Here is a 13,985-nt window from a genome sequence, read left to right on the forward strand (position 1 = left end):
CACCAAGGAGTTGTCAGACTCCGAAATGTCTGACGTTACCCACACGGGGGCGTCGGACACAGAGACCGAATACCTTGACGTCAATGACTTAGTGAACGCAGACAAGCACTATGGCCACTAACTTAAGCATACTGCAGTGGAACATCAACAGCTTCTCCCCTAGGGCCGCCCTTCTCCACGCGATCGTGCGATCTCGGAACATTGATGTTGTCATGCTCCAAGAGACGCTAACAGGGGAATCTGTACGCTTCTCGGGATATCATCCCTTTGTGCTACCGAGTACGCAAGGTACCAGAGGCCTGATTACCCTTGTGAAGTCGACTATCCCCTGCTCCCTGATTGCCGATCCTGGGCAGTGCGGAGAAGGTGTCGAATCCCTTGCTGTTGAGATCCATTTGGCCGGGGGTCCTCTCAAGCTGTACAATGTATACAGTAGGCCAAACTGTAGGGGCTTAGATATCAGTGAAGCCTGTGCTGCTGCAGCACATGAGCTAATTCTTATAGGGGGGGACTTTAATGCCCACCACCCTATACTGGCTCCCACTCAGAGACGTGATATGGCAGGCTGCCATATAGCCGAGGTGCTAGAGTCATGCCCAGAGATTGCTCTTCTCAACAGCCAGGAGCCTACGCATGTTGGCGGGGGGGTCCTTGACCTCACCTTTGTCACTGCGGCTCTGGTCGAGAGAATTAGTTGGTCTGTGGACAACACTGCCACGAGCGATCATTATGGGATAGTCACCACCATCTTGGATGCTGGCCCGGCACCCATGCCCCAGCACAATCCTCGATGGAAGGTGGAAAGAGCCAACTGGAAAGCCTTCCAGGAGGCTCTGGCCGTGTGCCTCAGAACCAGTGACTCCTCACTTAATGATAATGTGGATATACTTGAGGCCAGACTAGTAAATGCCATAGACGAGGCAGCCTCAGAAACCATCCCCAAAACTCGTCAGTGGTCCAGGTGTTTCAAGGACGCCTGGTACTATAATGATGAGATTAAGGAGGTTAACCACAGAATCAATATGTGCAGAAGACACTTTCGCAGACAGAGAACTCCCGAGAACCACACTCTTCTAAGAGAGGCTCTCAGGGATGCTCAGGAAACTGCTAAGAGGTTAAAGCAGGAAAAGTGGCTGGAGTGGTGTGAGTCCTTTGGCCACCAAACCTCCCTTTCAGAATTGTGGAACCGTATCAGACGGGCCACGAATCGCTCAGCCCCCAAAAAGACCCACCATGACCCGCGGTCGGAGGCGGAGAGACTGGCACTCGAGTTCTCTGCTAGAACAAGTAGCGTCGGACTACCAGCAGAGCTGAGGGCATGCCAAGAACAACTGCTCCCAGGCAGGCATGCCCTCATCAGAGAAAAGGCGGTCGAGCCTGATGATACAGATGCCATGTTCTCTCTGAGGGAATTACGGCGAACATACAAGTCCAGTTCCCGGTCAGCCCCGGGTAGCGATGGGATCTCCCACCCCATCATTTCCCACCTAGGACATGAAGGTGAGCTTGCACTTTTGCATCTCATCAACAAGTCCTGGGAAACTTCCTCACTGCCACAGTGCTGGAAGAGGGCTGATATAATTCCCGTCCCCAAACCAAAGGAGCCAGGACGGTACCGCCCCATCTCCCTGCTTAGCTGTCTAGGAAAGACAGCAGAGAAAATGGTACTGAATCGGCTCCAATGGAAGCTGGGACCTCCACATGAACACCTACACGGGTTCACAAGGGGCAAGAGCACTACCCACAGCATTGCCACCTTACTGAGCACTGTCAGCAGCAGCAGCGCTGTCATTGTCTTCCTTGACCTGGAGAAGGCTTTTGAACTGGCAAACCCGTTAGCCATTCAGGAGATCCTGATCCGCAAGGGAATCAAAGGCAGGCTGCTTGCCTGGATTGGCGATTACTTTTGGAACAGAACTGCCAGAGTGAAGTTCCAAGGTCACCTTTCCAGGCATTTGCCTCTAGAGAATGGCACCCCTCAAGGAGGGGTCCTTAGCCCGGCCCTGTTCAACATCCTCATGTTAAACATTCTTGACATTCCACTCCCAGCGGGGTGCACGATCATTTCATATGCAGATGATCTAGCAATTATCTCCACTGGGAGAAGAAATGTGAATCCAGTCAGAAAGGCCCAGCGTTGTCTGGACCTAATAACTGAGGAATGCTGCAGAGTCGGGCTTAAGATCTCAGCAGCCAAATCGAAGGCAATGGCGCTGAAACATGATGTCTGTGATCAAAGACTGCGAGTCCAAGGTCTAGAGCTTGAGTGGGTACACGTCTACCAATACTTGGGGGTATGGATCGATAAGAACCTCACCTTCCGCTCCGAGATCAAACATCTCTCAGACCGGACCAAGGCAAGGCTCTCTGTCATGAGAGCTCTGTCTGGGCGGCGCTTAGGGGCTGGACACCGCGTACTAAGATCTTTTTACGTGCACGCTGTCCGTCCCATTGTGGACTACGCCTCCGTCGCCCTGATCACAGTAAAACCTGGACTCAGGAATAGACTCGACATAATGCAAAACAAAGCCGCCAGGATTATTCTGGGTGCCCCTGGGTGGGCTAAGGTTACTAACCTCCTCCTGGAGGCCAAACTCTTTCCCCTGGACACCCGGATTGATCAGATGGCGGCCCAGTTCCTTGCAAATGTCCTACAGTCCCCACAGGACTCGCAGCTAAGACAGAGAGTGCAGCGTCGGCTTGCACAAAACCAAGAACTCTTTGCTAACAACACCTGGCTGTCTCAAACAACCAGAGTGCTGAAACGCTTTGAGCTCAAAGAGACACTACTGATCAAGGGCATGGACCATCCCCACCCTGACTATGTCTCAGCCCCGCCGTGGGCACGATCCTTGATAGAGTTCTCTGTCATGAGTCTATCAAGAAGAAAAACGCAGTACTCACCGCCTCTATTGAAGGCTGAGGCGGAGAGGAACATTACAGCAATCACGCCGCTGAACAGTAAAACCTACTTCACGGATGGTTCTGTAGACCCCACCACCCGCACTGCAGGCGCCGGTTTTGCAGCAAGGGGCATAGAGAAAGCTATGCGGGTATCAGACAATGCCTCCTCGCTCCAGGCAGAGGCAGTAGCTATTATGGGAGCCCTAGCCCATGCAGCCCAGACGGACGGGCATGTTGTTATACACACAGACTCTAGGGCCGCCATTGACAGCCTGCAACAAAGCACGCCCCTTGATAACGTTTACCTGGTAACCTCGATTCTCACCATTGCTCAGAGAATCCTGGACCAGGGAAGACGCATCATCATCAACTGGATCCCAAGCCATGTTGGTATTGAAGGGAATGACGTAGCTGACAGGCTAGCGGAGGAAGGCAGGAAGAAACCCTTGAGTGATCTTGTGGTGCATCCTAGCCGGGAACTGCTAAGGCGTAAAACGATGGTTGCAGGGCAGGTCGGTGCCCTGCAGCGACACAGAGAGGAAGCGAGAACCTCCCCCTCGGCCAGCTGGTACTCAAACGCCACAGGCTATGAGTCGCTGATACTCTCTCCCAGAATATCAAGGTGTGCTGAAGTCAGTCTGCACAGACTGAGAATAGGCTACCCTTGTGCGTGGCAAATCATACCCACTATTGGGCAAGATGAGCGACGCTGTGAGTATTGTGGCGCGCCGGACGCCAAATTAGAGCACTACCTGATGGAATGCGAGCACACTCGCTTCCTCAGGCAGGGCCCAGAGACGACAGCCGCCGGGCTGGTTAGACGGCTATGCCTGTCATTAGCCCCCTGGCAACTGGAGCGCCTACAGGCAATCCGACCGCCACGGTAAAAGTTCAGTTATGATGATCAGATGAGTCAGCACTTATAGCCAATAGAGACCGGGCTACCCCTTCCACACAACCCGGGCGAAGCGACGTCTTCGCAAAATCTCTCTGAACTGAGCTGAATGTCAGCGATGATGATCAGATAAGATTAGATAAGATGAGTCAGCACTCGTAGCTGGCAGAGGCCGGGCCGCCTTGAGCATATAGCCCGGGCGAAGCGACGTCTTCGCATATCTGTCTGAACTGAACTGTAGAAAGCTTTTTTCATGGAAGTAATCTTATAGTTTACAGCATTTCAAACTTGATAGGTTAAACAGGTAAAAGTATATTGTAACATCATTGATTACCACAGAGACGTATTGGAATAAAACTATATTATGCATAATTACATTTAATTCATATGCCTTTATTCATGATTTACTTAATCCGAAAAAAGACGGCAATTTTGACAATTTTCGCGTTTTTTTTTGTTTGTTTTCATAAAGGGTTAATCTAGGAAAACATAAACTCCATCATTTTACTTATGCATTCAAAAACTGCCACATGTAGCCCTCTCAAAATGGGTACGGGTTGCATTCAGTTTTCTCAATTGGTTTGGCCACCATAGGGTAATTATGATTTCTACCCCTTGTTTTTAAGTGCTCTTTTCTCAGCGTGACCTTTTGACCCCTAGCACTGCACTCATTGACCCCAGCTAAAATATTTTAAGACCCATAGACTCTCAACTACCTACCCTTCAAAATGATACTAATAATGTATGTTTTCTCATTAGAGATGATGGTGAAATGATCAATTATATTTCCCCTACCCCAAAATTTTAGGTCAATTTTTGTCACAGTCTTTTGAATTATTCCCCAAAATATGTTTTGCAAGTGTATCCCAAACAGACCCCCAAAAATCAAAGCAGGAGGGTCCATTCCATAAAAAAAAAAAAAAAACTTAAACAAAAGTACATTCTGATTTGACCCCCTCACTTCAGATCATGGGCCCTGGAACCCCTACTAAGAGACAGAAAAAAAATAATTTGTCAGATGTGCAAGCTAGCCCATATTCACCATTCACATACCAAAATGTGGTCTCCAGGCACCAAAGACCAGACAGAATCCTCTACTTTGATGCCATGAGGAAAATCTCCCATAACGAGCGTTTGCCATGAAGTGGACGACCCATGCACACCCACCTCCATGCGTGTGGGCTGGAGTTTCACTTTTACCTGAAAAAAAACATACAATCATTTATTGGCCAACTGATATATGAACATAAGAAAACAATGTAAAGTTCATCTTTGATGAAAGATTGAACTACTACTTGTTGATAAAAAAATAATTATATTCAAAACAGAAGGGAAGAGCAATTGACATAAATGCCATGACCCCTAGAGGACACTGTCTTACAACTGACTCAAAAATACACCAACAATGACTTCTTTCTACTCTATTTAAATCTGTATAAAAAATATATATATATATTTTTGGAATCTGCTCATAAAAATCTACTTTATGAGACTTAAAAACATTACAATCATATTTTGTGAAATATTTTGTAATGGCTGTCTTTCTGACTGGCACGCTGGGTGATCAAGCATGTAGCGCTTGACCGCAGCCAGAGCAAGTGAATAGGCATTAGGCTTACATGTTTGAAATATCCTGACAGCCCCATCAGCAACGGATTAATAAACATTAAAAAGACAAATACATGTTACATTATTTAACCCGTTCCCAACGGGGCTATTTCGGCTTTAACCCACTCACGACGGGGGCATTCCAGCCTTGCATGTCACAATGCCAGGGCTTTCGAACGCTTAGGCCTAAATCAATTAAATGGCTGGCACCATATTGTGCCACCCGGCCACTGGGCTTTTGAATGAGCGGTACAGTAGTGTACCACCCGTCCAGAGAGGGTTAATTGACCGAAATGCCGGGACATTCGAACGCATAAGCCTAACACATCGGGATTCTTGCCCGCACTGGTCATGAGCTAGCACTGCGTGCTGGTGCGCCAGGCTGGACAAAATAACTCATCCCCAGCGTGTGGCCCAAAAAACACTAGATATCTAGTCACCCATCGATAACGGGTTAAGCAAGCTAAATCACAAAAGACAATTCCTTGTACATAAAACTAGTTATTGCAACAATTCAATTCAAAGGCTTTCACCTGTCTTCCCTTTCGCACACTGTCATGAACACATATCCGGACTTCCAAATCTTCAATGCTCTGTGTCCAAGCATAGGATTCTCTGATAGCTCCATTTATGGCATTGAAGCTGCTGTGAGGGTGATTCTCCTTCACACTATTCCTGATGTAAAGAAAGGGATTAGCAACACTAGTATACAGATTCAATACCAATTACAATCCTTACATATCAATTTATAATGCACTTCATGATTACAATAAGTGATTTCTCCACAATAAAATGAGCTAACAAAAACACATAAACAAACATGTACACCCACACATATGCAAACACTCAAGCTTCAATTGAACTGCTCCTCCTTCATATGATGGGGATAAATCATTTGAGCATCACATTATTTCAATCAGATATGAGTAGCTTAGTCATGGGTAAATATTCAACTCTTGCAGAAGGGGATATATCTGCTTAAACAGGAGGTCAGTATCTTGCTGTATGTCATCGCTCTCTGACTATAGTGCTTGCTAAAGACCACAGATGGGGGTGACAATCAAAACTCTCATTCCAGCTGGTGCTATGAGAGTCATGATATCTATGTTTGGGATTTTAAACTAAATATACTTTACTGAATATCACATTAATTTTTGGTATTCATAATTGCAATTGCTGTAACTAAATAGAATTATTACTCATAGTGCAATAAAGAAATGCAGCAATCCACTCTGCCCCAATATCAGTTATGCCATGACAACTATTGTTATGTATGTCATAATACCCACCATCAGGTCAAAAATTCCTGTTACTTATATTCTGACACCTGTCCCCAATGGGTTAACCCATTGGAGACATGAATATATTTGCTCGCCTACTTCCCAAGACAGACACTAGTGTCATCTCTCTCTGAAGATAGTACTTGCTAGAGGCCATGAATGGGTACCATTCATTCCTGCTGGTGCTAGAAGAGAGTGGTGCCGTCTATGTATGGGATTATAGACTAAACCTATTTTGCTGAATATTGTGGCAATTATAGTCATTATAATTGCAATAGTCATCATCAGTCACTAAATAGAGTTATTACTCATAGTACAATAAAGAAACACTGCAATCCACTCTCCCTTAACTTAAAAATGCTGTAACGACTATCATCATGTATGTCATGACGCCTGCCATCAGGCCAATAATTGCAAGCAACATATATCACAACACCTGTCCGCGATGGGTTAAGAGACACAAGCTTGATATGCAAGGACACTTCTAATACCATATTGATCTTGATTAGTCTATGGCTGAAATATAATAGAGGTATACCACTGATCCTTAGTTCTGAGATTTTAACCCCTTGGTGACAGATGACACAACATTCATGTCTTAGCTTGGCTGGTCTTCCTGCCAGTGAATGCCACATCATGGCTTTTGCCTGGATGACTTGCCAGGTGATTAGGCACATAGCAGCAGGCCGCCACCTCAACACACAAATAGGACTGTTAAGCTTGCGTATTTTGAAATACCCTGGCGAAATGCCCATGCAGAGCCAAAACTGCTCCATCATTAACAGGTTGATAACACTAATCTGAACACACATCTATGCATCTCCTGTATCTTTTAATCAATGGAATCGCATCAACCATTGCAATGGAAACCAGGGTTATTCTACAATGTGATCTTCTATGTCTAATGCAGTGGTTCTTTAACCCATTCACATATCCCCGGACACGGGTGACATCCTGAGACATGCATTTTCTCGCCGAGTTCCAGGAGGGGCAATTGTGACGTGCTGAAATGTCAGCAATAGATCGCTAGATTGTTCTCAAATATTATTATTGTACATAATTTTTTAGACTCTCTTACTTTAGTTTAGGTGTTTGAGTGTCATAAAATGAGATATAACATTTAAAAAAATTAAGTCACAGAAAACTATATGATATTGATGACATCATGGTAATTTCTGGTTCTTGATCAGTTGAATAAAAAGATCTAAGTCGAAAAACTATTGTAAAATCGAAAGTACTTGGGCAAGAAATAAAATAAAGTAAAAAAATTACTAATGCAATAATACTAATTTGTTGATTACTTCATGTACATACTCATATATAGTGTATGATTATTCAAATTGTTTTTTCTTTTTGTTTTGTTAAAAAAAAAAAAAAAGTATAAAACATGTTTTTTGATACCCTACTAAGAGATTGCTTCCACTTTCCATTGGTATTTTCACATAGAAGTGAAGAATATAGGCAAAGTTCAATAAAATAAAACTAAAACTGTAGCATGTTTTTCAACTAAAATAACTCCTCTGAACATGGTAATACTTTTACGTGCCTTTACATTGTAGAAGCATTCATGAAAATCATAAGAATAGGGTGGGTGAAAAATGCTCTAAGAGGATCAGCACAGCCCCACCCAGCGAGAAAACACCCCAGCATGAAACATCACGCGCTTGTTATCTTCCCGGCATTACTGTGTATAGCAGCGTTACTCATACAAAATTCTTTGTGCAATAAATAAAAAGGTTAACATCTATTTTTAAAACGTTTTTCTCTTTTAACCCAATTATGCCGGTGCCGTTCCGGCTTTGTGCGGTCGCAATACCGGGGTTCTCGAACGCATAAGCCTAACACCTCGAGATTCTCGGGTGCACAAGCCACGAGCCTAGGTTGCTTGCTCGCTCTACCTGAGTGCGCGGCTTCCCCTCATAGCTCGTCCAGGGCGTCTGACGCGAAAACCACAATACGTGCTATCACATCAACCGGCTCCAATGGGTTAATTCAGGATGGATTTTTAATCATCTGGTTAAAGTTGCAAGTAGGATGGGGGGGGGGGAGGACCAGTTAATAGAGGGATTGTAGTAGCGACAGGTTTAAGAACCACTGCTCTAGTTGTATGCATTCTTACATTTCCTAAGTCTGAATAATTTCTTATAAAACTTATTACATAAATTCCTTTTCATTTTCTTTCATAGACTTTCCAATGGATCCTGTAAGAAAATTTTCAAAACTTATTTGTGAAGATATGAAGTTTTCATGGACAACAGATTTTCGGCCTTGGGTAACCTGAAATTCTAAAAGCCAGGAAAAAAAACTATTTTAAAATCTTTATGCAATCTCCTACATATGGATAGATGAATATGTAAATATTACTGCTAATGTTGAAATTATTGAAATATAGGTGGAGTAACCTGAAAATATGACTTTAAATTAAACTACACAATATCAATTCTGTTAAGGAAGTTGATAATGACTTATATTAAAATTATTTATTTTTTCCATAGTTCTGCTGATGGGCAGTCTTAGTATAATTCATATTCTGTTCTGAAAGTCTTACAGCTGCATGATTACTATGAATCAAGTCACAAATTCAGGTTTGTAATGTGTTCATATATAGAACCACTGAGAGAGATTTAAAGAGGGTACCTGGATAGCTATATTTAGACAAATAATTTCTGTAGCTTAATCTTTTTTTCTCCATAAAGTAGGAATATACACTGTAGTGTACATAAAACTGTATAAACTCCCATATGATCAAAAATGCTCATGTCATCATGTTACCATCTGTCTGCAATTGGTTAACTAGAGAGAAAATAATAAAAAACTCCATATTCATTCCTTGTTTTACTGAAAATCTCCATAACATAATTCATCTTTTCTCCTCTATCTGAAAAAATCCTCAGAACAACAGCATTGGTGTCTTCTCATAATTTTGTCTGGATTAAAAGAAGTGCTGGACCAACATTTACTATACTGGGGCTGGATTCAGTAACATACAATGGTAAGGCATTTACCAGTGGTCAATTACCAGCGCATTTACCAGTTATGGCAAAGTGGGATTTATCAAGCGATGATAAGTCGCTTGTTAAGGGTGAATTGACTTTTTCACCATAATTTGATTGTATCTCTGGTAAATTGATTCCGCCAATCAGCGAGTGCCTTATATGATTCTTTAGGCTCCTTTGACCAATCCTGTAACATGTAAACAAAACCTGATCCAACAGCGAGATATTTTTGTTTCAAGAAAGAAATGATAAACATTTCTTCTGTGTTAAATTATTTCCATATAAATTAATTTCCTTGAAAGCATATTCTATTGCATGATCTTATAGGTCATATATAAAGTAATGGTTTTCAAAAACATACTATTTATCTTTTTTTACAGATTGCAATCAAAAGAAAAGAAGCAATGGCTCCACGCAATGATGGTTATTTGTATTAACATTTTCCAAAAAGAAATGCCAATCAAACCCTTCAAATGAATAAGATTATGAATAATTGTATGTAAATTAATGCAAACACAATTTTTTTTTTTTTTTTTTTTATGTTTACTGTTTTTCACTATGTCATTAAAATAAAATGTTTGAATTTGTCAAATTATTAATTCAATGTATTATTTTCAGTTATTGTAGGCCTATGACGAGGCTGCATGAAGATTATTCTTGCTTATTTCCTGTGAATTTTATTTATTTTTGTCATGTCATGAAAATGAACAGTTGCCATCATTCTGATCCTAATAGGTGTACATCAAAACTAAAGTGTTGTCTTAAATGTTGATTTTTGCTGATATAAAGCCTGAGGAGTGAGTCGTAGCTGTAGTTGCCAGTGGACATACCAGTGCTCCAATCATAATTGTAGTTACCAGTGTATTTATCATGGTAAGTGCGTTGATGAATCCAGCCCCTGGACCATAAAATCACATACAAAGTCATTTTAGGTATATTAGACATTTACAAATATTTCAAGCAAAAACTACAAAATCCTAATGCAGCAGAGACATTTATCTAACACAATGAAAGGATGGAAAACTAATCATATGAACATAATCAATAAAAAATTCCCTTCTAAACTTCAGAAAGTATTATTAGATATGATTGGTGGAAGTGACACTTACTGGGCTGTTGTCTTGGGAGAAGGGTCAGCATTAATTTTGTGTTTGGGCTCCTCTGCAGCTACCTCTTCTTCAGCCACAGCTAGTGGTACATCACATTCTGGAGTGCTGAGCATTAGTAGATCTTGTTTTATATCAGGAATCTTAAGAATCTTCCACAGTTTGTATTTCCATACTACTTAACATATTTTATACGTACTTAATATCTTCCTTCAACATGTGTCCTATTCAAATTTGCTGCAATCTTTGATACATTGCTGACAATCAGAAATCTAAGTAGTGTGAGACCAGACTTAACCCATTCACGCGGGCGGAATTTCGCTTACTCCCGGTCATGTCGGGAAGATATCAAGCGCGCAATGGTTCGTGCCGGGGTGTTTTCCCGCTGTGCGAGGTCGCGCTGACGCTCACAGAGCGTTTTTCACCTGCCTTATCCTTATGGTTTACGTGATTGTGTCTACATTGTAAAGGCACGAAAATATATTGCCATGTTCAGAGGAGTTAATTTAGTCAAAAAACATGTTACAGTAATGCCTATTTAGTTTTATTTGATTGAACTTTGTCTATATTCTTCACTTCTATGTGAAAATACCAAAGGAAAGTGGAAGCAATCTCTTAGTGGGGTATGAAAATACATGTTTTAGACTTTTTTTTTTTTTTTTTTTTTTTTACCAAAACGAAAAGAAGAACAATATGAAAAATCATACACATACATATGAGTATGTACATGTACCTCGTGACGTGATATCACGGGTAATCAACAAATTAGAAGCAGTATTGCATTAGTAATTTTTTACTTTATTTTATTTATTGGCCAAACATATTTGATCATACAATAGTTTTTCAACTCAGATCTTCAACTGGTCAAGAAGCAGAAATTACCATGATGTCATCAATATCACATAGTTTTCTGTGACGTCATTTTTTTTAACTTTATGTCTCATTTTATGACACTCAAACACCTAAACTAAAATAACAGAGTTTAAGAAATTATGTAAAATGATTACATTTGTGAACAATCTAGCGATCTATTGCTGACATTTCAGTGCGTCACTACTGGGCTCCCGGGGCGCAGGCAGAAAATGTACCATGTCTCAGGACATTCCCCGGGTCCAGGGAAATTTTTCGACACCTGTGATAGCAAGTCAACTGGTGCGAATGGGTTAAGAGGACAGTCTGATTTTGAAATATCAATAAATTAAAACATTGTTCATTTTGAGATAAATGCATTTTATATACTAAAGCTTGTTAAGTCCTCAATTATTTTTTTGGGATGGTTTTACCCCCATGCTTTTCGGGGTGCTAAAATATAGTAATGCCTTGAGATAAAAACAGGGACTAGTCCATTTCATTCAGTAAGACAATGGTTCAGACATGTCCACTTCACTTTTTTCCATTTCTTTCTAATAGAAGTGACAACTATTATTTTTTTCATATATATATAGGCAAAATTTTGTAGGGCTAACAACAGGTCTCACTAACAACAGGTTCTTTCACTATTACAGTCTCTAGTAGCAAACCATGCTGGCTGGCCTGATATACAGACAAAGGTTGATCTTTGGGTTGCTACATGCTATTAGATTAGCTAATGAAATTATTAATTTTAGTTATTTTCCCAACTTTAAAAGAAAATCAGTAATGGTTAAAGAACAATTAATACTGAGAAGACTGAGATAATGTTTGTCTTAAACTCATGCTTGGCTCCACCCAACGTTAAATCTGGCTTTAGTTGTGTTTCTGACTATCAAAAGCCAGTAACAGATCTATGAGGGGTATACCAAAATAAGTTATATATAAAAGGTGTCAATGGGGAAAAAAAATTGAGAACCCCTAATTTAAGCTAACAACTGGTTTTCAGGATTAATGAAAATCTAAGAACAGGTTTTTATGAACTGATGTGAACCGGCCGAATCCCATTACTGGCTATAGCATGAATACAAAACCATTATTTTTCTGAATAAAATAAGACTAGGCTCATTTTCATCAGACAGAGTGCAACTAGAGTAAGGGATAAATCCCACTACTTTTCACTTTTCAAAAAAATAATTTTTTCACTCTTTTGACTAGAGCTTAAAAACAAAAAGACCAATTAAAAAAACTAAATCTCCATCAAATAAAGTGGTGGTGGAAAAGGTAACCGCAAAATGTGTCTCCTCATTTGGTATATAAGTATGTGGCACTTGATACTATTTTTATCCTTGATTCTCAACTTTTTTTCAAGTGGTGGTTTCTTCTATTCACCCTTTTTCCTAATCTGATGGAGCTCTTAAAGCTCAATCAAAATAAAAAAAAAGGTCCATGTTTGCAGTTCAGTTCAGTTCAGACAGATATGCGAAGACATCGCTTCACCCGGGCTATATGCTCAAGGCGGCCCGGCCTCTGCCAGCTATGAGTGCTGACTCATCTTATCTAATCTTACCTCAAAAGATTGGTCCCTGTCTGTTTTCTCCACTTTTTTCTAGTTTGACCCTATCATTTATGCTATATCTCTCAAAAAATATGAAGTTTGTGAATATCAAATACCATGTTTTTCATTTATTATATTGTTTCCTTTTATAAAGCAAAAATAAAAAATAAATAAAAAATACCGACAATCACCATTACACTTATGAGTGAAATAAGACTATTAAAATCGTCATTAAACAAATTGTACTTCTGAATACCACTATGTAGCTTGATGGTGTAAACAGCCTTGTATATATGCCAAAGTCCCAGTCACCAGACTGTTTTGGGATGTGGATTAGTATATTTGGGAAAATATTATGTATTGAATATAATACAAATTTTCTAATTAAGCACTTATTTTTACTTATAATCTTGTTTTTCTTTTTTTCCTAGATGGTATTAAAGTGATTCAATATTTCTAAGGAATAGGTCTGGATTCCAGTTTATAATGTAAAATAATCTCACCACTGTAGTAACTGAAGTGATTTCTGAGTCTTCTCCTCTAGGTACTTTTGCCGCCACTTGCAGTAAGACTGACTAATCAGATGTTCTCCAGAAATCTGTGAGCTGTTGTACAATTCCTCCCTGTAAGTTTGAAACATGTTATTATGCAGCATTACATGACTTTGCTTTTCATTCCCTGAAATCATATATGTATTAGATAATGCACAAGATAAAAAAAGAAAAAAAAACAAAAAAAACATGACTTTGGTAAATCTTCATAAAAAGTCTGGTTCCATATATTTTAGTA

The 13,985-nt window shown here is 40.6% G+C and overlaps 1 protein-coding gene across 2 annotated transcripts in view; it reads right to left on the reverse strand.

Moving 5' to 3' along the window:
- Positions 1–4,822: 4,822 nt before the first annotated feature.
- LOC122248610 (nudC domain-containing protein 3) overlaps positions 4,823–13,985 on the reverse strand; it is a 16,042-nt gene continuing 6,879 nt past the window's right edge. The window contains exons 2-5 of one of the 2 annotated variants that reach the window (XM_086536437.1): positions 13,700–13,819; positions 10,793–10,897; positions 5,941–6,082; positions 4,823–4,999 (exon numbers count right to left, since the gene is read on the reverse strand). In XM_086536437.1, coding sequence (XP_086392563.1) covers positions 4,838–4,999; positions 5,941–6,082; positions 10,793–10,897; positions 13,700–13,819 — 529 coding nt within the window. In that variant the 3' untranslated portion in view covers positions 4,823–4,837. The remainder of the gene's footprint in view (positions 5,000–5,940; positions 6,083–10,792; positions 10,898–13,699; positions 13,820–13,985) is intronic. The other variant, XM_086536438.1, reaches the window with a different exon arrangement.

This window comes from Penaeus japonicus, unplaced genomic scaffold (genome assembly GCF_977035675.1).
Source record: "Penaeus japonicus unplaced genomic scaffold, GWHDUDI00000001_assembly GWHDUDI00000004, whole genome shotgun sequence".
NCBI lineage: Eukaryota > Metazoa > Arthropoda > Malacostraca > Decapoda > Penaeidae > Penaeus > Penaeus japonicus.